The 25,598-nt window shown below is 38.2% G+C and overlaps 1 protein-coding gene across 8 annotated transcripts in view; it reads left to right on the plus strand.

Annotated features, from left to right (window-relative positions):
* The window catches only part of ARMC8 (armadillo repeat containing 8), a 111,296-nt gene that overhangs the window by 24,813 nt on the left and 60,885 nt on the right, over window positions 1–25,598 (plus strand). For 6 of the 8 annotated variants that reach the window (XM_024244091.3, XM_024244093.3, XM_024244096.3 and 3 more), the window contains 5 exon segments: window positions 10,432–10,503; window positions 11,895–12,037; window positions 12,142–12,239; window positions 17,428–17,520; window positions 23,435–23,515. In XM_024244091.3, coding sequence (XP_024099859.1) covers window positions 10,432–10,503; window positions 11,895–12,037; window positions 12,142–12,239; window positions 17,428–17,520; window positions 23,435–23,515 — 487 coding nt within the window. 8 annotated transcript variants of the gene reach the window in all.

A 25,598-nucleotide genomic window follows, 5' to 3' on the forward strand; every position in this document is an offset into this window, starting at 1 on the left:
GAATTATGACAAAGCAGCTAAAATGTAGTTTGATAGCCTTAGTGTCTTTTGAAAAACTACCAGTTTGAGACCTAATTAGCTGTCAGCTGGACATAAAGAAATGTTTGTGTGAAGGAATGGTAGAGTAGAAAGAGCATGGGCTTTGGAGTTGGACAATAGTGGGTTGAATTCCTGATTCTGACATTTTCTGTTATGGTCCCTTTCTAGCGGTGTGCTTGGACAAGTTTTGTAATTTCATTGAGCCTCAATTTCATCATCTGTAAAGATAACACTGCCCATATTGCCAGGTTGATGTGAGAATTAAATCAGAATTATAAAATTCAATGTCTGATACATTGTGGATCAATTGGCACTTAAGTGGTTAGTTGTTATTAGCCCCAGTTTAAAACAACTTAAAAAAAAAGATAATTCTCCTCAAAGAAGAGAAAGGGGGAAAAAAACAGAGGAGACAGTTCAAACTAAAGTAGAAGAGAGAGAGGGACTAAAATTCCTGACTCAGACAAGAGAATGTGAGTGATAACCTTCTAGTAAACGTGATTGCTACTTAAAATACTAAAATCTGTTTATAGTTTAAAGGGGACAGATCACCCAACATTTTTTTTTTCTTTATCTCAGGGTAGTACTGATCTTATGGAGATAGTGTAGTGTGATTTGATAAAGCTTCCTTTTCTCCAGATAGAAATATTTATTCTTTCTGACTTCTTTCTTGAACTTTGTCACTGTCTGAAAATTAATTGTACATGGTCAAGAGAATGAAAAGTGGATTATTTTCAACATTATCTGTTTTTAAGTAATCTTTTTTTTTTTTTTTTTTTTTGAGACAGAGTTTCACTCTTGTTGCCCAGGCTGCAGTGCAATGGCGCGATCTCGGCTCACTGCAACCTCCACCTCCCGAGTTCAAGTGATTCTCCTGCCTCAGCCTCCCGAGTAGCAGGGATTACAGGAGCCCACCACCACGCTTGGCTAATTTTGTATTTTTAGTAGAGACGAGCTTTCTCCATGTTGGTCAGGCTGATCTCAAACTCCCGACCTCAGGAGATCCACCTGCCTCGGCCTCCCAAAGTGCTGGGATTACAGGCGTGAGCCACCACGCCTGGCCTAAGTAATCTTGTTTAATACAATATGTATAGAAAAAGGGAATGAAAATAGTATTTAGGAAAAGAGAGTTGACCAATTTTTTTATTTTTATACACCTCACAGTCATCATTAAGTCACCATTAAGTCATCATTAAGAGACCATTACTAGATCAAAATAGGTAGGTAGAAAGATGGCCACAGAGTATAAACAACCAAAGGTAGCCTATTAATTTTAGGGAAGGAAAAGGTAGAGGCTGAAATAGCATTAAATGCAAAATATTTAATTGAAAGGACATAAAATAATTGACAAAAATTGTAGCTTTGACTACAAGCCACCCAGAGTTTTATCATTTTTCTGGCTCTATTAAGTTTGATTTTTCTCAGTAGATGTTGTGAACATATACGAGGCATGGTGGGAAGGCACGTGTAGTTAACAGTTGCTTGGGAGGCTGAGGCAGGAAGATTGCTGGAGCCTAGGAGTTCAAATCCTGCCTGGGCAACACAGTGAGACCCTATCTTGAAGACAAATAAGATTGTGAACATGTATAACATACTAGCAGGAAAAGCAAAATCAAATTAAAGATGAATAATGATTCTTCATCATAGTCTACAACTAATCTACTAGCTGAGTTAGAGCTATAGATCTACCCATAAATATGGGGAACTTTGTAGATAGCTCACATCACAGTGAACCATTTTACCTAGTCAGTGAGTATGCCTTGTTAACATTAAGCATCAGAACTGCTTAATTTTCAATTGTTGAAGAATGCGGAGTTATCTAGAGATAAATTTGTTAGTAGCACAATAGTTAGCATAAACTTGAATGGTCCTGTTGTGTAAAAAGTTTGAATACAAAATCAGGTCCTTTTCTCTAAAAGAGCAAAATTTCGTGTGCATAACTGAATAGATGATCATTAAGTAGGGAGTAAGATATGAGCCGAAAGAAGAGGGAAGTCACTGTGTAGGTCATAAAGTGTAGCCTTCGCAACTGCAACAGAAAGTAGGTATGTCAGTTAAACTACCCTGCATTGCAAATTCTGAGCTTCCTGTAATATGGAGATCTGCATGTGACTTAAAACATTGCAGGACCTTTTTTGGTGAAGTTCTTATAGTATTGGTTTAACCATGTTAAATCTCATACTTGAAGAAGAACTCTTCATATGATTTTGTAAATCATGAGTGAAAGCTGCTTAAACACTGTTTTGTTTTGTTTTCTTAACATAACAAAATTAGAGCACTTGATCTGGTTTTCATGTTAGTGAATTTCAATGAAAAGATTAACAGAGGCCAGGCGTGGTGACTCATGCCTGTAATCCCAGTACTGTGGAGAGACCAAGGTGGGCGGACCCCTTGAACCCAGGAGTTCCAGCTTGGACAACATGGTGAAACCCATCTCTACAAAAATAAAAATTAAGAAATTAGCCAGGCGTGGTGGTACATGCCTGTAGTCCCCACTACTTGGGAGGCTGAGGTAGAAGGATCGCTTGAGCCCAGGAGGTGGAGGTTGCAGTGAGCCGAGATTATGCCACTGCACTCCAGCCTGCGTGATAGAGTTGTTTTTGTTTTGTTTTGTTTAAAAAAAAAAAAAAAAAAAAAGGTTAGCAGATATCCCTACATGGCCCTTTGTTGATATTGCTATGTTGAAAAGCAAAAGATGATATAAGCCAACGTAGCTAGCTTTGTAGTTTCAGAGTTTAATAGAATTAGAAAGCTTGACTAGACCTCTGGTGAATTCAGTCAGGCACTTGTGGATGCTGCAGAATCATGTGATTTTTTTTTTCCCCCCCACCAAGAATCCACTTCTAAAGTGTCTTCTGAAGCATTTTAATGTACTGATGATATGGGTTTATTTTGGTAATGATTATTTAATTCTCTTAGCTCCAGGAAATTTTGTATCTCTGGTTTCAGTAGAATGTAGACAGGTTCCATTTTCTTGCATGAGCTAAAGATAAGAGTTCCCATAAAATGAAGCCTTTGGGTTTTGAGAACTTTTAAGTCAAAGCGTTAAGTTTTAGAATAATTGAAAATAAGTATTCCAAAAAGATCATTAAAATAATTTCTGCTCCTAATACATTTAATCAGTTTTTTTGTTTTGTTTTGAGATGGAGTCTGGCTCTGTCACCCAGGCTGGAGTGCAGCAGCGTGATTTTAACTCACTGCAACCTCTGCCTCCTGGGTTCAAGCAATTCTGCCTCAGCTTCCTGAGTACCTGGGATTATAGGTGCCTGCCACCATGCATAGCTGATTTTTGTATTTTTAGTAGAGACAGGGTTTTGTCCTGTTAGCCAGGCTGGGCTATTCTCAAACTCCTGATCTCAAGTGATCCTCCCACCTTGGCCTCTCAAAGTGTTGGGATTACTGTGCCGCGTCTTAATCAGTTATTTTTGAGGGTTGTGGGTAAACATACACAAAGGTGACCTTAATACCAAATGTGATAGAGTGATGTGCATCTTACTTGTTTAAAACTATATATTCTGAGAGAATTTGGTCAGAGAATTCGATAGGCAGGATTATCCAGGAATGATTAAATCAAATTGACATGGTCTTTACTTGCAGACAGATAAGCTGTTTGTATACGTGTGTATGTGATACTAACTTTGAACATGAAGACTATATATTTGCATGCATATGTGTATATATCTTTTCTTTTCTTTTTTTCTTTTTTTGAGGCGGAGTCTCACTCTGTCGCCCAGGCTGGAGTGCAATGGCGTGGTCTGGGCTCACTGCAACCTCTGCCTCCCGGGTTCAAGTGATTCTCCTGCCTCAGCCTCCCAAGTAGCTGTGACTGAAGGCACATGCCATGATGCCCGGCTAATTTTTTGTATTTTTAGTAGAGACGGGGTTTCACCATGTTAACCAGGATGGTCTTGATCTCCTGATCTTGTGATCCACCTGCCTCGGCCTCCCAAAGTGCTGGGATTACAAGCATAAGCCACCGTGCCCGGTATAAATATCTTTTCAAATGTATAAAGCACTTAACTGTATGCTGCCATATTGTTCCATACTGTTCTAACACATTTTTTATGTTCCTTGGAATGATTAAATATATTTAAAGTGTTAATATCTACCAAAATATTTTGGTAGATTCTACTCTTCGTTTTTAGAGAATGTAAGGTGATTTGTAATCATACATTGATAAAACAGAGTTAAATACATTAAATATCCTAATTTCGGAGCCAGTATTTAATTTTCAAAATTATGTATTCACTTGTCATTAAGGAACCATAAAATGCTATGGAAAGAAGATTAAATATTTACAGTAAACTTTTCATGGTGTTACTTATTTATTTATTTATTTATTTATTTATTTATTTTTTGAGAGAGTCTTGCTCTGTCATCCAGGCTGGAGTGCAGTGACGCAATCTTGGCTCATAGCAACCTCCGCCTCCCAGGTTCAAGCAATTCTCCTGCCTCAGCCTCCCGAGTAGCTGGGATTACAGCTACTATAATTCCAGCTACTGCATGCCAGCATGCCCGGCTAATTTTTTTTTTTTTTTTTTAAGTAGAGGTGGGCTTTCATTATGTTGGCCAGGCTGGTCTTGAACTCCTGACCTTGTGATCCGCCCGCCTTGGCCTTCCAAAGTGCTGCTTTTCATGGTTTTAAATCAGAACTGTATCTGAAACTACATATATTCCAAAAATCTACATCACAGAGTAATTTGTTTATAAGAATGAACTAAATTAAAGTCAATTGTTTTTTCAGTTTATACATGTAGTTGATATTCAGTAAATGCCCAAGTTGATTTGAGCTGAATTTTGCTGTAAGTTTTCCAAGTGCCTCTTGAATGAAAGCCTTATGTTAAAAATAACTTTAGTTTGAATAATAGATCATCATTAGCTAATTCTTAAAATTGGCAATTCAATAATGACAATGGAATTCATTGTCATATAACTTTAGTTGGAATATGAATATACCTCATTCCTTAACCATGCATGATAACAGAAAGGTTATCATACTTGGATGTCTGGATATTACATTCTCCAAAAAATGATAATTACAATTACAGGGACAGAGCATTGTGTATGTTTGTGATTCTCACAGTCCAAATAATGTAAGTTGTTTACCATGTTGCCCTTATTCTAGTTACCCACAGATATGTGTTTTTTTCTTATTTTACAAATGAATGTTTTATAAACAGTGAGTTTTCATAAGTAGATCAAACTTTATACTCAGATTGTAGTTTTCAGTATCCAGTGTAGTTTTTGGCTACTTCATACTAATTAGACCAGAAATACATATACAGTATTCCAAATATGAAGCAGAAAAGAGCTGCTTCAGGTACGTGAAATCCTGGTTCAAAATAAATAGATGTATAGTCATGCTCTGCGCAATGATGTTTTAGTTAAAGACAGTTAAAGTCAGTGACCCTGTAAGAATATAATACTGTGTTTTTGTATTTAAATATGTTTAGATACACATTACCTACCATTGTGTTACAGTTGCCTACATTATTCAGTACAGTAACATGCTGTACATGTTTGCAGCCAACAAGCAATAAACTATACCATATAGTCTAAGTGTGTAGTAGGCTATATCGTCTAGTTGGTGTAAGTACACTCTATGATGTTCACACAAGGACAAAGTTGCCTAGTGATGCATTTCTCAGAACATATCCCCGTCGTCAAATAACGTGCCCTCATCGTTAAGCAAAGCATGACTGTAATTGATTTTTTAGCTTGGGTCTCCAGTCTTCAATACTTTTAAAGATAATTTTGTTTTTAGGTGATATTAGGCTTTCAGTTAAAATGCATGCTATTTTTGACCGTTTAGAAATAAATATATTCATACTTGATTGACTGAAATGGTTTCTCCAGCAGGTCTAGATCCTTTTTTTCTTTTTCTTTTTCTGTTATTTTAATAGCAACATATAGTGCTTTTTCTCTTGGTTTTCATCACCCTTATAATGCTCTAATTTAGACATATGCTGTGATAGGCACTGTACATTTTAATATTCAAGCCCTTTTTCTCTGCCACACTAAAAATCTCTTTCAGAGCTAAGAAAGTAAAGTAGAAAGTTTAATCTCTGTATAAATGTGGGAGCTTATAAAGTCCATTTATTAGCATGCAAATTTAAGATTCTAGCCAGATTTTAGCTGAAAATCTTTCTCAACAAATGCATGTTTGTAACATCTTAATATTGACTACTTTTCTCCCACTCCCCAAAAGTGGGATATCCCCAAGGCTTACTTATTCTTATCTCACCCCAAAGATAATTCAGTGTGTACAAAGTCAAAAATCAATCCTTGTCTTCTCTCTAAGCTTTCTGTTGTTTCCTGCACCCATGTGCCCAGACATGAAGTAGTCACTCGACATGTCACATATCACATTTTTGTACCTATTAAATCATCATGTTAACTGCTTCCTCAAAATGACCTTTGTATTAATGATTCCTTTGGCTGCTCTACTAATCAGTTTTGGATAACCAGATACCTAGATGGATTGATTAATTCCTTCAACAAATATTTATTGAGTGCCTGCCTAGTACCAAGCATTGTGCTAGTATGGGGGTATGTAAGGGTGAATAATGTAGTCAGTGCTCTGGAGGGTCCAAAAGTCTAATAGTCAAATAACTAAAGAGACCATCCATGATAGTTTACCTAATGAATGTTATGTTAAAGATAAGCCTAGGGGTCTGGAGATCACAAGGGGGGCATCAGCCACTTAGTTGTCCCTCTTAACTAATATTATAAGCATTCTATTTCACATTCAGTTTATTTTCCTTAGTCACTGCTTCCTTCATGCCCCTTCTGTGATCAAAAATGTGATTGCTCCTTAATCCATCTCCCTTTAGTTTGTCTCATCTCCCTATCACTTTTCTAACTTTATGTTCCATGCCACCCTAAAGTGAACTTGTTTTTCAGTTCAGGCTCCTTGTAGTGCCCCAGGAACATGCCATTTTCATTTCCAATATGGTCTTGTATGAACGATTTCTCCTTTTGTCCTCCCATCTGCTTATCCAAGTCCTATTTTCTAAGGTTTATCTTAGTTCTTAACCATTGCCTCAAAACCTTTTAAGCTTATTGAGCATCTACTTTTCTTTACCTTATAAACATTCAGTTTTTATTTTAGTACTGCGTTACATTGATAGTGTTATTTTTGCCACTCCAAGGATATTGTGAACTCCTCAGACCAGGCATCCCATTGTGTGATACTTTCGTATACTTTGTAGAGGCTAGCACAATGCTGAGCTCAAAAACTAGTTGTTGAATTTCGGTAAAAGTAAGTAGAGCATTTTTCCCAACATTAAAAGTTAGTGGGCATGAGATGACATTCTTTTGGTCTACTGGGAAAAGGGTGTCTGACTAAAAGTTAGAAACACTTTTATTTTGCATAAAAATGTAACATTAAAACACAGAAGGAAAAATAAAATGAATTTACTGAATTCATCTGTCTTTTCCATTGGTTCATTGTCAATGCCTGATGTCCTGGTGGTAATGGAAAAAACAGTTGGCATAAAAGACATGGGTTGAGACTGGCTCTGTCATTTAATATTCGGTTCTGAGAAAAGCCCAATCCTGAGTTGTAGCTTTCTCCTCTGTAAAATGGAGTTAATATTACTCAAGGTTATGATGAAGATGAAATTAAGTAGTGGATATGGAATGCTTTGTAAATTTGAAGGTAATATAGAAATCTTGAATAGTGTTGTTGTGTTCCTATCTTGGATGATAGCTGTGAGTTTGCATTTTACAAAAATAATATCTAGAATCACTATAAATAATGACCTACTGACAGTAACTGCTTTGATATTTCCAGGTCAGATTGGCTTTCTTGCCTCTCAAGAGGAGATAGACTTTTACTCTAACAAAGTGATGACCTGGGGGTTTCAGGGCATGCTTCCTGGAGGAAGTAACATTCAGACCTGAAGGATGAGTAAAGCTAGTCAGGGGAAAGTGTGAGGGAGGGGATAAGGAGATGACAAAGAAAGAATAACTACACTCTGGGAACTGAAAGAAGCTTCATCTAGATGGCTGAATGTTGTCATCTGAAATTGATTCCTTAATCCTGTTAATTAATCCTTTTGATTTTAATTCTTCATAGAAGTGATCTATTAACATTCCTTTATAGCAACAATTGAATAGAATTTATTAACATCTTTTTTTCCTTATCTAGCACAGGTATATTTACTTACTAAAGCCAGAGCGAGAATCTTTTTCTTTAGACATTGTTCCATTGTATTGTGTTCTCTTTAGTTGGCATTTCCTCTGTTGCCATCAGTTACCTCCTTCATGTCCTTTTTGTAAACTATTGAGAGAATTAGAAAATTGGTGTTGGACGGGTTTTTGTTTGCTCTTGTCTGTAAAAACATGGCATGGTTTCAGATGTTTGGAATGGGTTCATTTGGTAATGTTAGGGACTGCTCATTTCTGCTTAAGAAGAATGGAGAGGAAAAACTGGGGAAATATTAGGGTTGGGAGTTCTGGAATAGAAAGCATTCAGAATGGCACTTAGCCTACACAGACTCTAAGTAGGTAGGGGCTGGACAAATGAATGTACTACATTAGTATAGGCAGAACACATTAAGAGAAAGGAAGACAATGAGAGTAAACGACAAGCTGGTAGGTTAAGGTCCATATGCTGATGATTAGGAACTAAAGCCTCTAAAGAAAACAGGCATCCATGAGGATGTGGGAGCTTAGAAATCTCTTACTAACTTTAACTTTGCTAATTGATCCTTTGATATCATATAGTTTTATATTCATGTATCAGAACTTGCTAACAACCTCAGTAAACTTCATTCAGTTCAGTCCCATAAACAACAACAAAAAAATTGCTACTTATTTCTTGTAAACCATATAGAAGATCTGAGGGATACTTTACAGAGGGATAGGTCAGGCCTGGAAAAAAAAGCCCTACCCTTAGGCACTGAGCTAATGGAAGAAAGACCAGGCATTCTCAGTATTTGGCTTGACTTGTAAAAATGCCATTCAGAAACTTGTGGGGAAAATCTGCTTTTAGCACATCACTAGTTGTTGCAGTATTTTTCTGCAATAATCAAAAAAGGCAATTGAAGACAAGGGTTAATTGTTACCAGGTTCTTTAATGCCAGTAAATATGATTGGTGTTAGAAATGTATGCTGACTATAACATTTATTTGTTGATTTTTTTTTTTTTTTTTTGAGATGGAGTCTCGCTCTGTCGCCCTGACTGGGGTGCAGTGGCGCGATCTCTGCTCACTGCAACCTCCACCTCCCCGGCTGAAGTGATCCTCCCACCTTAGCCCCCCCAGGTAGCTGGGACTACAAGTGCGTGCCACCACACCTGGCTAATTTTTGTATTATTTGTAGAGATGGAGTTTTGCCATGTTGTTCAGTCTGGTCTCGAACTCCTGAGTTCAAGCAATCTGCCTGCCTAGACCTCCCAAAGAGCTGGGATTACAGGTGTGAGTCACCACGCCCGGCTGGGGAAGTATTTTTTAAACATTTTATTAGTAGTACTGGGTTTATTTTGAGCTATTTATTTTTTCTCTACATTTCCTTTTGAACCAGCCACAAATTTGTGAGCCAAGTGATCAGTGGTAGAGGTTCTCTTATTGTGGAATAGAGTTTTGCTCCTGGTGAAGTATAGAGCTCTGTGTAGGCAGAATAAAAAATACTGTGAATATCTGAGAAATGTAAAAGATTCTTTTTTATTTTTTAAATCTCCTTAAGAGATAACTGGCTGCTTAAGCAAAAATAGTAACAATGTATTATGTTGTTTCTAAGCAATTTAAAAATATTGTATAACAGCAGCCCAAAAAATGGATGGGAAAATGGAAATACATATGCAAGGCTCTTAAAATACATGTGCAGTGGGCTAATATCACTTGAAGACTGACTGTGATAAATTAAAAGATGCATTGGAAAATAACAAAGGAGTACAGTTAGTAAGACAATAAAGCAGATAAAATGGAATTGTAAGAAGTAATATGTAAAGAAGTAAAAAAAAAAAAGTGAACAAAGTGTGATCATTGAAACAAGGAGATAATGTTCTGTGGGCTGTTATTTTTGTTGTTGTTGTTGTTGTTGTTGTTGTTTGTTTAACTCACTCCCTACTCCCAGAGCTGAGCGTGAGGGTGGCCCGTATTCCTTTATATCCAAAGGATTGGTAGGTACCCTTTCTAGAAGAACTCAATTCTGTACTGGAAGTCTTTCACCAGTACTCAGGATATCTCTCACTTTCTACAATGCTTGCCTGTTTTACAGCCCCCACGTTCACTCTGCACCTATCTCTATCCCTTCATTAGTACTTTAGGTGAAAAAATGTAGTGCTTTTACTTTGTCAAATCTAAGATATTGCATAATGAAGTAGAATGATCTTTGATTTTTCTTCAGTGCTGTCTCAACATACTTTATTTTTTCTTCCCCTTAATTCAGAGACATGAAAAATGCTGTAATTGGAAACAACAAGCAGAAAGCCAATCTCATTGTTTTAGGAGCTGTTCCAAGGTATGTTTGCTGTCTCACCCCTTTTTTGCCATTCATACTAGTTTCTAATGTATTTCTTACTCTCAATTATAGAACCCATTTTTTCTTGTATTGTCTATCTAATGCTTAAAATAAATCCTATTTTTAAAAATAAGTGTAAGTATTTAAACCATCTTCAAGGAAAAAAAATTATAAAGTAACAGAGAATGTGATAAGAAGTGAATGTGTTAATACATTTTGGAAATTCAGGAAGACCTTTGACCTGATGACAAAAGGGTTCGTTAGGTACATAAGCAATGTACAACAGCCTGATACTTTCTTCTCCATTTCCTTAGAGCCTTGGCAGTTTTTTATGTGAGTGGGTAATTTATTAGGAGCCTTAAGACCTTTTTGAATTTAAAGGAAAAAAACCCTGCTTGATTTTTAATCCAGTTTCATTTTAACTTCTGATTTTTACAATTTGCTGTTTTTTAAGTTAATGTAGGAAGTTTAGGAAATTTAATTTCTTCTTTTGATGACCTAATAAGCTTCCTTTAGGCAGGCAATGACAGTTATATAACTTCCTTTTTACTTTTGCTCCTCAAAGCTAAGTTTTCTGTGCAATTGCTATTAGCTTTTCATTCAGAATTATTTATTATTTTGTTTTTTTCTCCTTATTTTCTGGTTTTGATACAGAATTAATGGTTTAAGTATTTTAACTCACCAACCTCAAATGTATACTTTAGTAACTATAAAGCTGTCAGCAGCCTTTCTTAGGGGATTTATGTTTGGTATATATAAATAGTGCTTTATGGAGCATGAGGGTCCTGTCTTAGAACATAAGGTAAATGGTTATAAGTGGAGGAAAGTTAGGATTTGGGGAGTATTTGTTTGGCAAGCTGGACTGGAGTGGAAATGAGAGGATCTCTTCATTTTCCAAATGAGAGAGCTGGAGAAAGAAGAAACTACCCTTGCTTGAGGAGCTGCACAAGGGCTCTGAATATTCCCTCTAGGCTCGATATCTACAAACTGCACCACTGCTCTGGATTCAGAGCAGTAGCATTTCTAGTTTGAATTTAAGATCTGGCAGCACATGGCATTTGAGAGTCTTCATATTTTGGAGACCCAGGAGGAAGTGGTAGATGACGTGGACTCTGATGATGCTGTTTCTGCAGAGACCACCTGTGGACAACTCTCTGATTTACACTTTTTATAAACCCTGAGAATACGATAGTTCTTTTTTTCAAAACCTCTTCTAGATTTTTTTTCCAGATGTTTCTTTAATTAGCAGATGAGATAAACAAATGACCATTGGATTCATATAAACTCAACCAACCATATTTTTAGTATGCGTACTGCACAGCCTTTTTTGGTCACATTGAGTCTTGTTTAAATTTTTTAGTCTCTTTGTTTATTAAGTTCCTTCTTTTTAGATTGTTGTACTTGCTTCAGCAAGAAACCTCAAGCACAGAGCTGAAAACTGAATGTGCAGTGGTGTTGGGAAGTCTTGCTATGGGTACTGAAAACAATGTCAAGTCTCTACTGGACTGCCATATTATCCCTGCCTTATTGCAAGGTAGGTAGGGAAGCCATTTTTGCTCAAGTAAGGTTAAGAATCAGTTTGCAGTGCTTTAAATACTGGTTGAAAGGATTAGTCCTAAATCTCGTTTCTGTTAATAGGACTACTGTCCCCAGACCTGAAGTTTATTGAAGCTTGCCTCCGATGCCTGCGTACCATCTTCACCAGTCCTGTCACTCCAGAGGAGCTACTGTATACAGTGAGTTTTAGATGTATTTGAGACATTAGTTACATTTCACTAACAGCCTACTCCTAATTTGCTTAGCATCTTCAGACTCATCATAACTGTGTTAGGTAAAAAAGTCTCAGTTGGTCATGGTGGCTAACACCTGTAATCCCAGTGCTTTGGGAGGCTGAGGTGGGAGGATTGCTTGAGGCCAGGAGTTCAAGATCAATCAGGGTGACATAACAAGACTCCATCTCTTTTTTTTTTTTTTTTTTTTTTGAGTTGGAGTCTTGCTCTGTCACCCAGGCTAGAGTGCAGTGGCATGATCTCGGCTCACTGCAACCTTCACCCCGCCAGGTTTAAGCATTTCTCTGCCTCAGCCTCTGGAGTAGCTTGGATTACAGGTGCGTGCCACCACACCCGGCTAATTTTTTGTATTTTTAGTAGAGGCAGAGTTTCACCATCTTGGCCAGGCTGGTCTTGAACTCCTGACCTCGTAATCCACCCGCCTCGGCCTCCCAAAGTGCTGGGATTACAGGCGTGAACCACTGCACCCGGCAACAAGACTCCATCTCTACAAGAAAAAAATAAAAATAAATTAGCCTGGTGCAATGGCGCGTGCCTATAGTCCTAGCTACTCATGAGACTGCGGTGGAAGGATTGCTTGAGCCTAGGAGTTTGAGGTTATAGTAAGCTATGATGGTGCCCCTGCACTTCAGCCTAGGTGACAGAGTGAGATCCTCTCACTAAAAATAAAAAATGATAAAAGTCTCAGCTGGGTATAGTGGCTCACGCCTGTAATCCTAGCAGTTTGGGAGTTCAAGGTGGATATATCACCTGGGGCCAGGAGTTCAAGACCAGCCTGGCCAACATGGTGAAACTCCCATTTCTATTAAAACTACAAAAATTAACTGGGCATGGTGGCACATGCCTGCAACGCCAGCTACTGGGGAGGCTGAGCCATGAAAATCACTTGAACCCAGGAGGAGACGTTGCAGTGATCGGAGATCACACCACCCTACTCCAGCCTGGGCGACAGGGCAGACTCTGTCTCTAAGTAAGTACATAAATAAAGTCTCAAAAAGTATTTGAGTTCTTGCTTATTTCCAAATATCAGATGCTCTCAGCTTTGTAAGAAAGTGAAAGATAGTCTCAGACTTTGAGGAATTTACAAGCTATTTTTAAAAAGACCCATTTTTATCTCTCTATATGTAGAACTTAAGAGAAGTTTATTTTACGCTAGATGAATGATAGGGAGTTCAGCTGACTTTCGGTTGAAATCCAGCAGAGTAGGCTTTGCAGAGAAGCTAGAATTTAATCTGGGTTTTGAATAATGGATAAGACTTAGAGAAGTGGAGAGGGAGGCATGAGGTGCCATGCTCAGCCCAAATTCATTTCTTCTGGCTTTTTTTTTTTTTTTTTGGAGACAGCGTCTCTCTCACCCAGGCTGGAGTGCAGTGGAGGAATCTCAGCCCTGCAACCTCCGCCTCCTGAGTTCAAGCAATTCTCCTGCCTCAGCCTCCCGAGCTACTCAGCTGGGCCTACAGGCATGTGCCACCATGCCCGGCTAATTTTTGTGGTTTTAGTAGAGACGGGGTTTCACCATGTTGTCCAGGCTGGTCTTGAACTCCTGACCTCAGGTGATCCACCCACCTCGGCCTCCCAAAGTGCTAGGATTACAGGCGTGTGAGCCACCGCGCCCGGCCTCTTCTAGCTATTTTTCAATATACAATAGATTATTGTAAATTATAGTCACTTTACATGGGGCTTTCTTACTGACAATTGGGCCAATATTTTTAAACACTCTTATTCACAGTTCACAGCAAGAAGCATATTTTCCATTGCCTCACTATACATGTCAATTTGTGTATGTGTGTGTATATATGTGTATATGTGTATGTATGTATGTGTATGTGAAAGAATCCTGAGACAAGTTTCATGACATAGTTCCACAGATGTAATGCCCTCTGGTTTCTATGCTATCATTTTTCATTCTTTAAAAAAATGGTGGTTGTGATTATCTGAGCTAACACAACGAATCATATTGTCAGATTGTACACATAGGAGTCAGAGATCTTATCCAGAATCAGGCTTTATAAATATTTCAAGACTATAAGTAATCAAGAGGAATACACAAAGCAAGCATGGAGAGGAGACATGTCACATGGCTCCCTAGTCTGTCCTTCCTACATCAGACACATACTCCTCTGGCACTTAATGATACATAAGGTGGTCAGTAGGTGAGATTTATGGGTCACCTCACACAGTAGGAAGCACCTAAATTATGAAACATTTTATTTTCTTTTATTTATTTTTGAGATGGAGTCTTGCTCTGTTGCCCAGGCTGGAGTGCAGTGGCTTGATCTTGACTCACTGCAACCTCCACCTCCCAGGTTTAAGCAATTCTCCTGCCTTAGCCTCCCAAGTAGCTGGGATTACAGGTGTGCACCACCATGACCGGCTAATTGTTTTTGTATTTTTAGTAGAGACGAGGTTTCACCATATTGGCCAGGCTGGTCTCGAACTCCTGACCTCGTGATCCGCCCGCCTCGGCCTCCCAAAGTGTTGGGATTACAGGCGTGAGCCACTGCGCCCAGCCTAACATCTTTATTTTATACCTCATGGTTTTCTGTGACATTCTTCAGGGAGTCATGCCTCATAAATCTATAGAGTGTTTACTACAGTCGTTCTCAGACTTGAGGTTGTACTAGAATTACGTGGAGGGCTTGTTAAACAGGGTTTGCTAGACCCCACCTCCAGTTTATGATCCAGTGAGTCTTGGGTTTTGCATTTCTAACAAATTTGCAAGCAACTCAGATGCTGCTGGTCTCAAAGTACTTTCTTTGAGAACTGCTGGTTTACTATAAACATCCTGCTCAAAGGATCCCATAGAGGACTTAGTTAATATCAGTTTATTTTCCTGTAGTTCATATTGTAATGTTTGCAAAGAGAGTAAGCCAGTCACCTGTCTTTTTTACCTTGGAAGTTTCTCACCTACCCTCAATCCCATAATAAGGGGAGAAGTTGATCCTGGCCAACTATTTAAACTCCTTCCACCTTACTCTCTCAACTGATTCATGACCTACTAATGGATCCTGGTGCACCATTTGGAAAATTCTAATCTATGCCAGCTGTTTTACATGAGAAAATTGAGACCCCTGGAGGTTAAATTTAGAGTATCTAAATTATGAAACATTTCAATTTTGTGCCTCAGATATTTTATGCCTCAGATATTTTATGTCTCAGAGACAGTGGAGAATTTGTGAAGAGTTGAATTGGGGAAGAACTAGCACAGTGTTTCGGTGTAATTAACTGATTTCCATGAGTTGGAGTGTGTAGAGGCCAGCTGTTTAAAAAGCTGTTTGAGCAACTCAGGCAGTAGAATAGAGATGGGGTAGGTAGTCCAGTAAAAAGCAGGATTTCTAGTTTGAAATCGTGTTTATCAGATGGGTGATTTCGGGCAAATTTTGTATTTAATAATTATTTGCCTTAATCATCTGTAAACTGCAGATATATAGACACAATTGACAGAAAGGGGCAGATGTGAAGAAATGGGATGGGGGCTGTTGTAACTGAGGGAAAGTGAAGAATGTGAGAACATTAGAGAAAAGGAAGGAGGTGGAAATAGCTTTAGGAGCCCAATAGAGGCTTTTTAATCTACCTATTTGCCTTTTCTATCTTAGCTGCTACCTGCTTCACTATCCTTTGTCAGTGAAACCCCAATTCCCCTTCCCCCTCCCCCACTTGACATTGTCCTTTTCTTTCTGTGCACTTAGTATCTGACTTTCTTTGAAGTTTTCTAAGTTTTCCATTTTGTTTTTAAACTACTTGTGTAAACACAGAGGGTTATACTAACAAACAGGGGGAAGAGATTCTACTTGTAGGGAATCAGCAGCCTTCTGTTTTCCTACTTGGCTTTTACATATCTTGGGCATTCTTTTTATTCCCAAGGAAAATCCCAAATCTTGTTCCTCCCAACAAGGGTATTCTTGTTTTTTTCTTTGTCCTCTGTTGTCTCTGGTGAGGATCCTCAAAGTATGGTCTGTGGACCAGTGGCATCAGCCTCATTTGGAAGCTGACTCAGGATCCTACCCCAAACCTACAGTATCAGAGTCTGTACATTAAGGACATCTCCTGGGAATTTGCATGCACATTCCTTCTTGAGAAGCATAGCTCTTGTGATGTCATTGACTGAGAAGCTTGAGCTAAGTCTCCTTTTTTATCTGTGGTTCCAGCCAAATACCTTTCAACTTTTAATTCCTTCTGCTTTCTTTTGTTGTTTGTTTTTGTTTTTGTTTTTTGAGACAGAGTCTTGCTCTGTCTGTTATCCAGGCTGGAGTGCAGTGGCGTAATCTCACTGCAACCTCCGCCTCTCCGGTTCAAGTGATTCTTGTGTCTCAGTCTCCCAAGTAGCTGGGATTACAGGCATGCGCCATGATGGCCGGCTAATTTTTGTATTTTTAGTAGAGACGGGGTTTCGCCGTGTTGGCCAGGCTGGTCCCAAACTCCTGACCTCAGGAGATCTGCCCGCTTCGGCCTCCCAAAGTGCTGGGATTACAAGCATGAGCCACCGCTCCTGGCCTGCGTTCTAAATAAAAGGAAATTCTTGGAGAGACTTGCAGCAGAGTTGGTTGATTATTTTCTCTTTTTCTGTGCTACTACATAGGTTGTTCAGTGTCAGCAGTAGGCAGAGAGTGGGGCTGTACCTGAGAAGCTGCCAGTCATATAAATTGTCTCGTCTTATACAGATTGAAAATAGCTAACTACAGTCTTTATAAGACGTTGTTAGTATTTACTGGTGCTTAACATCTCGGAGATCAAAATTTTCAAATTTTATTTTTATACAATAATTCTTCCTTATAAACTATTTACTAGTGCATAACGTACTAGTTACCTCACATTTTGGTTTCAGAACTGATTTCTGTCACTTCTTATTGAAATGATTTTATCATGAGGATGTAGGCAATTTTTGAGAGAGTTATTGAGAATTTCCTGTTCTCATATTTTGCTACCAGGGGTGAATATTGAAGCCTCTTTCTTTGTCGTTGGCCTAGACAGTTTTCATGGCCACATTGCTTTTGTTTTGCACTGTGCCTTAAGGAGACTTGATTTGCTGTCATTAAGATAAGAGATTTGACTACCTTCTTGTGGAAATATTTTATATTTTATCAAATGTACTCATGGTGCCTGAGTTTCTTGTTGCTGTGTTCTCCTTCCCTAGGATGCCACAGTGATACCGCATCTCATGGCACTGCTTAGCAGGTCCCGCTATACCCAGGAGTACATCTGTCAGATCTTCTCCCACTGCTGTAAAGTAAGAACCAGAATAAATGTTATCTATAATGTAAAATCTTACTATGCCTTTAAGAGATGTACCTTCTTTGTGTACCGTCCCAGAGGTAATCTGTACATATATAAGTAGACGTGTGTGTGTATATATATATTTATTTATAAAATACATATATATTTAAACACAAATGACAGCATACCATACATACTGTTCTGCACCTTAACATTTTTCACTTGACATATCTCTAAGGCTATTCCATATCAGTACATAAGGACCTCTCCCTCATTCTTTTTTTTTTTTTTTTTAACAGTGCATAGTATTTTAGTGTATAGATTTATTTATCCAGTCCTCTATTGTTGAGCATTTAGTTTGTTTCCAGTCTTATGCTATTACAAAACAATGCTGCAAAAAAATACCTTGTGTATAAGGCATTTTATAAGAAATAAAATTTTGGGGTCAAAGAATATATGTATTTATAATTTTACCACTTTTTTTTTATAAAGATTATACCACTTTATACTACCAGCAATGTGTGATCATGACTGTTTCCCCTCACCCTTGTTCCCTATTACTGGAAACTGGTTTAAGTGATCTCGTATAAGGAGAAATGAGAGAGATTCTTCTCATTGTTGAGTGAAGTTTCTCTTTCTTCTCTATGAAGTGCCATTTAGTTTGCCTTATAGATTATATGTTGAATGTATCATTTTTGATAACCATGGGTGATTACTTGAGATCTTTCTTAATTTCTACACATTTTCTACCTTCTAACCAAATAATTATCTTCTGATGATATTGTATCATTTATAATAGATCCTATCATTTATAATACAAGTCGCAAGTAAGGAGCTTTGGGAACTATAGGAAAGAAGGGATAAGAGAACACCTGGAAGACACAGGTCTCTGCTGTTTTAGAACAGCCTTCCAAATAAATGAAACCTAAATCACCCGGTTCTAGGAAAAGTTTCTACATTGTAATTTAGACATCTAAACCCCCTTCCAAACAAACCCTAGCTGATTATCACAATCTATTCAGTACTATTTAAGATTTTTGTGAAAAAGTTTTGAAGTTTCTGTTCTTGGATTACTTTGACAAAGTGTGGGCCAACTCATAGGAGCAGAGATATCAAACAATGCCTTATAATCTCTTGAGGTGGGGAAAGAAAGGCTTTAAGAAAATGACAGTTTTGTTGCAACTCACTTGCTTAAAATGAGCTCAATCCATCAAGGCCTAGAATTTTCCAACAACAAAATGACGCTTTATAGCCAACCTGGCAAGTTGAGGAAGATGCTCCAGAACTGTATGCCTCATTAAAAATTTTTCAGGGGCTGGGTGCAGTGGCTCACACCTGTAATCTCAGCACTTTGAGAGGCCAAGGCAGGTGGTTCTCTTGAGCCCAGAAGTTTGAGACCAGTCTGGGCAACATGGCGAAACCTCATCTCTACAAAAAATACAAAAGAATTAGCCAGGCATGGTGGCATGTGCCTGTAGTCCCAGCTACCCCAGAGACTGAGGTGGGAGGATCGATTGAGCCCAGGTGGTTGAGGCTGCAGTGAACCAGTCATTGCACCACTGCACTTCAGCCTGAGTCACAGAACGAGACCCTGTCTCAAAAAATAAAATAAAATAAAATTCTATCACTGAGTGTTCAACAGAGCACAGCATCTACTAATCATAACCACAGTAATCCCAAAAGGCTACTGAAAATTGGACCTGGAGGAATAACTACATGTTAAATTATTTTAAGCTGTGAGAAGTTTGAATAATTCCATTCCTGAAGTTACCTAAATAGCTTTCGGGATTACTCATCAGAAACTCTTCAACATAGGGATTGCTCATCTGAAACTTCTCAATGCTGTTTTAGCTGAAATTATAGAGTACCATTAAATCACTATTTTTTTGCTGGAGAGAAACTTAAACTGAGGATAATGATTTAACAGCCAGCCTCATACCACTGACAGAATGGAAGATGTTATCAGAGAAAGTCACCTTTACTCACCTTTTAATTGGAGAAATTAGCATTTGCCACTATAATTAAATAACCACATTTAAATATTCTGAGACATAGCTAGGCTTCAAGAAGCAGTATAGCATTTATAAATCCAGTGACGATAGTAAAAGCCTAAAATACAATATTAACAACTTTACCAATATACTGACAACATGTATCTTTGAGAACAACTGATCCAATGGTCCATGTATTGTCATTAAATATAAAACCCTTTTATTTTCATGTTGATCTTTTTTTGCATATAAGCTAAAAATAAGATTTATAATAGAATTTTAAGACTCATTTGTAGGGACTCACGTTAAGCTAAGATTAAATGACAAAACTTAAAATTACTAATTTGCTTTGACTGGTGTCAATATTAAATAAATTTACATACTTTGGGGGAGGGAAAAAGGGAGAGATCACTAAAGCATTAGTGTTGTAATATAATCATAATTATATTTTTGAAATTTTCTGATTTATTGAGCAGAAAACACCCACTAGAAATAGTATTTGTTGAAATTCTAACTTCCAAATTGTTGCTATTTCTAAAGTATTTACTCAGATTTCTGAGCCTATTTTTTGGAGTTTAAGACCATGAGAGCTAGGCCAGGTGTGGTGGCTCATGCCCATAATCTCAGCACTTCGGGAGGCCTAAGCGAGAGGATCCCTTGAGCTCAGAAGTTCAAGACCAGCCTGGGCAACGTAGTGAGACCCCCATCTCTGGGGAGGAAAAAAAAAAAAAAAAAGACCATGGGGACTTAGATGCTTCCCACCCAATGCATGCTGCCTCACTAACCACCAGGTTCCTGCAGGTTGATTTGGAGAAAGCTGAACGAGAGACCGATAAGTCTCAAATGACAGATCCTCCTCGCTAGTTGGTTCAGCCACTAATTCCTTCCTTGCAATTGCTTTTTTTTTTTTTTTTTTTTTTTGAGATGGAGTCTTGCTCTGTCTTCCAGGCTAGAGTGCAGTGGCGTGATCTTGGCTCACTGCAACCTCCATCTCCTGGGTCCAAACGATTCTCCTGCCACAGCCTCCCGAGTAGCTGGGATTACAGGTGTGCACCACAATACCTGGCTTCTTTTCATATTTTTTTTTTTTAAGTAGATACGGGGTTTCACCATGTTGGCCAGGCTGGTCTCGAACTCCTGACCTCAAGCCATCTGCCTGCCCCGGCTTCTCAAAGTGCTGGGATTACAGACATGAGCCACTGCGTCTGGCCCCTTACAACTGCTTTTACACAATTGTGTTTACAACCTCAGAGAGGAGGAAGAACTTCTTTTGTAACAAGTATTTGCTGTCATCTTTGAGGCAAAGAATTTGACGGAAAAAAGTAAGGTGTCTTGTCAGCACCAGGAAACAATTATATATAGAGAGAATTGCAGTGTGCTTGATCTTTTCCCCATCCATTGTAAATATAACTTAGAAAGGATATGCCATAAATTATTCAGATCTTAGAAAAAAGTTACGAGTACATGGGTATATGCTGAAATGATGTTAGTAAAAGATGGAAGACAATCTAAGTGTCTGACTATAGGGTACTAGTTAAAGTTTAGAACATTCATATAATAGAGTAAGGCCAACAGATAAATGAGAAAACTCTTTTTGTACTGATATGAATGATCTCTGTGATAAATTGTAAAGGAAGAAAAGGTTTAGAGCAGTGTATATAGTATTCGGGGGAAGAATATATTTACGTATTTGCTGTATAAAATGTCTTGAAAAATATAATGTATTAGGTCACCTTAAGGCAGGAGAACAGATTGGCTGCAGATAGAGGTGGAAAAACAATGAGGTGCAAGAGGCTGAGGCAGCACCCTGCCTACTTAGCTTTTGCTAAGCTCTGCCAGTGTCTAAACTGGCTTGTCAAAATTGATAAGGAACTTAAAAAGCCTTAGTGTGATGACATAAGCTGAGGCTAATTTTGGCTTATCTTCATGATTTAGTAACTAGGTAAGAAAAAAAGGGTCGAATCCTTACGAGACCCGTTTTCTTTGGCTCCCCTACTTCAGTCTTCACCACTGTGTTTATAAGCCAAGGACTCCTTTGTTGCAAATGAGACAAATGCATGCGAAGTGTTTAAAGCAGTGCCTGGCACTGGTGTCCAGTATCCAGTAAGTAGTACCTATACTTATAACTGCAGACGATGCATGGATGAGGTGGGAGGAAAGGGCGCACACTTAAAACCAATGCCCTGAGAATGTCAGTATTTTCAGTTATTACAAAAATAGGTTTGCACCATTCTGGATGGATATGTAACAATAACTATATCATACCATTTTACTCTGGGTATTTATCCTCATAACCTCTGGATCTGTACTGAGATGCAGCTTCAAATAATGTTCAACAAAACACTGCTTATAGCAGTAAAACATTAGAAACTACCTAAAATATACAGTGGGGGTTTGCATGAGCAAACTGCGGAATACTGTATTGTGATTAAAAATAAGAAACTCAAAGTTAGAAAACATATGGAAAAAGAGAGAAATTGCTGAGTTTTTTACAGATTCTTTTAATAATACATAAAATATTTGGGGATTGTTACCTACAAAGTAGAATATGATGATTGTGCTGTTCAGAAGTATGAATGCTAATTTCCCCACTTCAAATGATGGGTGTTTTGGCTCAAGAAAGAACGAGCATCTTCACGACAGTTGTTACTTGCTTAAATAATGGGTTGGAAAAATTGGTTTGAGAGCACTTGCTGGACCAATGACTGGTTTCTTTTGGTGAGCCCAGACCGATAGCCTACCTTTGTGATATTTTTCTCTTCTGAATGATGACAAGCATGAAATATCATTCCTGTGTTGGCTTTAGCTGATTTTTCATTAATTGATTGGGTAAGGTTGGACATAAAATGAATGAATAAGAATTATGGCAAATTTGAAACTTTGCATTAATTTTAGCTTCTGTCACTTTGAAGCTCTTTAGTACATTGATTAGTAGAAAACAGAATTGATGGAAAAAAACCTTCATTTTCCTATCTCTTTACCTTCCTACTCTTTTAAGAACCAATACTTTTTTGTCTTTGTTTTTGTTTTTTTTTTTTGAGACGGAGTCTCGCTCTGTTGCCCAGGCTAGAGTGCGGTGGCACGATCTTGGCTTACTGCAGCCTCTGCCTCCCAGGTTCAAGCAATTCTCCTGCCTCAGCCTCTGGAGTAGCTGGGGCTACAGGTGTGCGCCACCACACCTAGCTAATTTTTGTATTTTCACTAGAGACGGGATTTCACCATGTTGACCAGGATGGTCTTGATCTCCCAACCTCCTGATTCACCCCCAGCAGCCTCCCAGAGTGCTGGGATTACAGGTGTGAGCCACTGGCTGAACTGATACTTTTAAAAAGAAAAATGAGATAGAAATATGGAAACCAAAACACATTGTTGTTCATTTCCCAGTTATGGAGTGTTGTGTTTCCCACTATAGCATTATTCAGACCTCCCTGATGTGTTAAGGTAGGTTAGTCTGTGGTCCGATTCCTTTTACAATTCATTTTTAGAGTTCCCCTGACTAGCTCATCAGTTCTAAGTTGTAAGAATGACTCTGCCACTGTTTTCTGTGGGCATAGGGCAATAATGTGCACATGAAATGCAGAATTCATCGTGGCTCTATTGCTGTGGTGGCGTTCTATTTAATAATTGCAGAGGACTTGGGTGTTCTATTTAGTAATTGCAGAGGACTTGTGGCAATATAGCTTCTGGACCCACTTCTATATTTCTAGGAGGTAAAGAGGCAGCATTTCTAGAACTGGAATGAGTTAAGATATGGTAGCCCTTTGCAGGACTAAACACAGTGTTTGTGCTGCTTTTTGAGGTTTGAGTTTATTTAAGCAAAGAGTAACAGGATTCTATACTGTAGTGAATGTGGTTTTCTACATTTAAGTAAATGTGCTTTTATTGGAATGAGTCATTATTCTTCTAAATATATTGTTGTATTCTCTTTTCTTACAGGGGCCAGATCATCAAACAATTTTATTTAACCACGGTGCAGTTCAGAATATTGCTCACCTACTAACCTCACTGTCCTACAAAGTAAGAAGTTAAAAATCGTGGCCAGATTTGTATACCTTGTTTGTAATTTCTAGAAAGAGACCCACATATTTTTATTGTTTCTTTGTGATCAAAATTTTTAATTGTGATCAAAAGTAGTATTTTATCAGTAAAATGTTATAGGGCATCATTTTAGCTATAGAATGCTCTTTAAAAAAAAAGCTGCCCTTGTATCTCTGTTTTTTTTAGGATGCAGTTGTACCATGAGTTCTTATTGATTTGCACCCATTAAATTTAAAATCTCTTTTGGATAGCTACCAGTGCCATGATGCCTTGAAGTATAGAAGCAGTGGCTTTCTATATCAAGAAAGAATTGAATTTCATATTTGAGACCTTTATTTAACCACAGTGTCTCAGACTTAGCATATTCCTGCATACACATCAACATTTAAAATGTGTTATGTTTTGTATTTTGAGTTGAAAAGTAAAGAGTTTTCAGACTTAACTAATTAAATTTTCTTTTATATATGAAAGCAAGCAGTGTCATATTACCAGGTGTTGAGTTAAAACCTTGGCCGTTCATCGTTGTCCATCTACAAGTTGTAGCAAATATTGACATGTAGTCTTTAATTGTGTAACATTAGAGTTGGGTATTGCAGGAGTTACTTGCAGAACAGGGAAGCAGTCATTTTTGTCTTCTGTCCTCTTGCAGTGACTCCATTCTCTCCTTTTAGTCTTTTTTTTTTTTTTTGCAACAGAGTCTCACTCTGTTGCCCAGGCTGGAGTGCAGTTGCACGATCTTGGCTCACTGCAAGCTCCGCCTCCCATGTTCACGCCATTCTCATGCCTCAGCCTCCCGAGTAGCTGGGACTACAGGCACCTGCCACCACACCTGGCTGATTTTTTCTATATTTTAGTAGAGACAGGGTTTCACCGTGTTAGCCAGAATGGTCTCGATCTCCTGACCTTGTGATCCACCTGCCTTGGCCTCCCAAAGTGCTGGGATTACAGGCATGAGCCACCACGTCCGGCCTGTCCTTTTAGTCTTTAAATTTATTTCAGGTAGGGCCTACTAATGTGTATGTTTTCCCTACCTCAGCTATCTAGTTTAGTCTTGGTAAAGAGCTCATAAGGATAGGAATGGAGAGTGGAACTAACTTCAAACTAGCCAGAGGCAGGGGAAATAAATATATACTGAGAGGTACCTCCTCTTTCCTGTGCCATACAGAGGCTAAACCAGTCAGCACTTGCACATCAAGAAACAGTTGTTTGGGTGGCTGTTTATTGTTCCTTTACTTCATCTCCTCTAGCTTCATTAATTCCCCCAGCTCTTCCTCCATTTCTCGTATCTTTTCTGCACTAGACTTCCTTATTTACTATAATGATTTGAAAAACCTACAGGTTGTGGAAAGGGGACTAGTCTGATAACATTACTCTTCTGCCAGGGTTTGCTGTATTACCAAAGTGCCATTAATATATTCTAGGTTCCTCCTGTGGGCACATGCTAGTGCTGCAGAGCATTGCCCAAGTGAGGGGCAGGGCTTCTTCATACCCCAGCTACCTATCCTATGAGTGCTTGTCAACCTCAGGTTCCACATTAAAACATCATATGTAGACTCAGACTTAGAAGTGAGGATTAGATTGGATTAGAATGGAAAGAATTTAAAAAAAAAAAAAAACATCTCTTAGGAGCTTCTGGAAATTGTAAAGCATATTATACATGGTTAAGAGATTGGGCCCTTGGTATTATCTCAAACCAGTAACCTAGTTTTCAGGAATAGTAGCACAATTCATGGGTGTTTTAAAAGTTAGTGCTTCTTAAATTTTATTGTAACATTTTTTCCTCTCCTTCTGTTCCCTGTCTCCAATCCATACATAAAAGTATTCTATTTTTTTATTTGCCTTGAAAGCCACTTGGTAATTAATTGTTACTAAGTTCTCTTTGTCTTACCAACTGTATTTTGTATAGTGTTCTTTTAACTTTGATTAGGGATTTATCTAGTTAAATTTAAATTGCTACTTCCTCATTTTTTTTCTATTCAAAATTAGTTTTAACTTTTATAGTTAATTTTAACTTACTGTACTCTTCAGCTGTACAGGTGTTATTGTTATTTCTTTGAGGCCT

This window comes from Pongo abelii, chromosome 2 (genome assembly GCF_028885655.2).
Source record: "Pongo abelii isolate AG06213 chromosome 2, NHGRI_mPonAbe1-v2.0_pri, whole genome shotgun sequence".
Lineage (NCBI taxonomy): Eukaryota > Metazoa > Chordata > Mammalia > Primates > Hominidae > Pongo > Pongo abelii.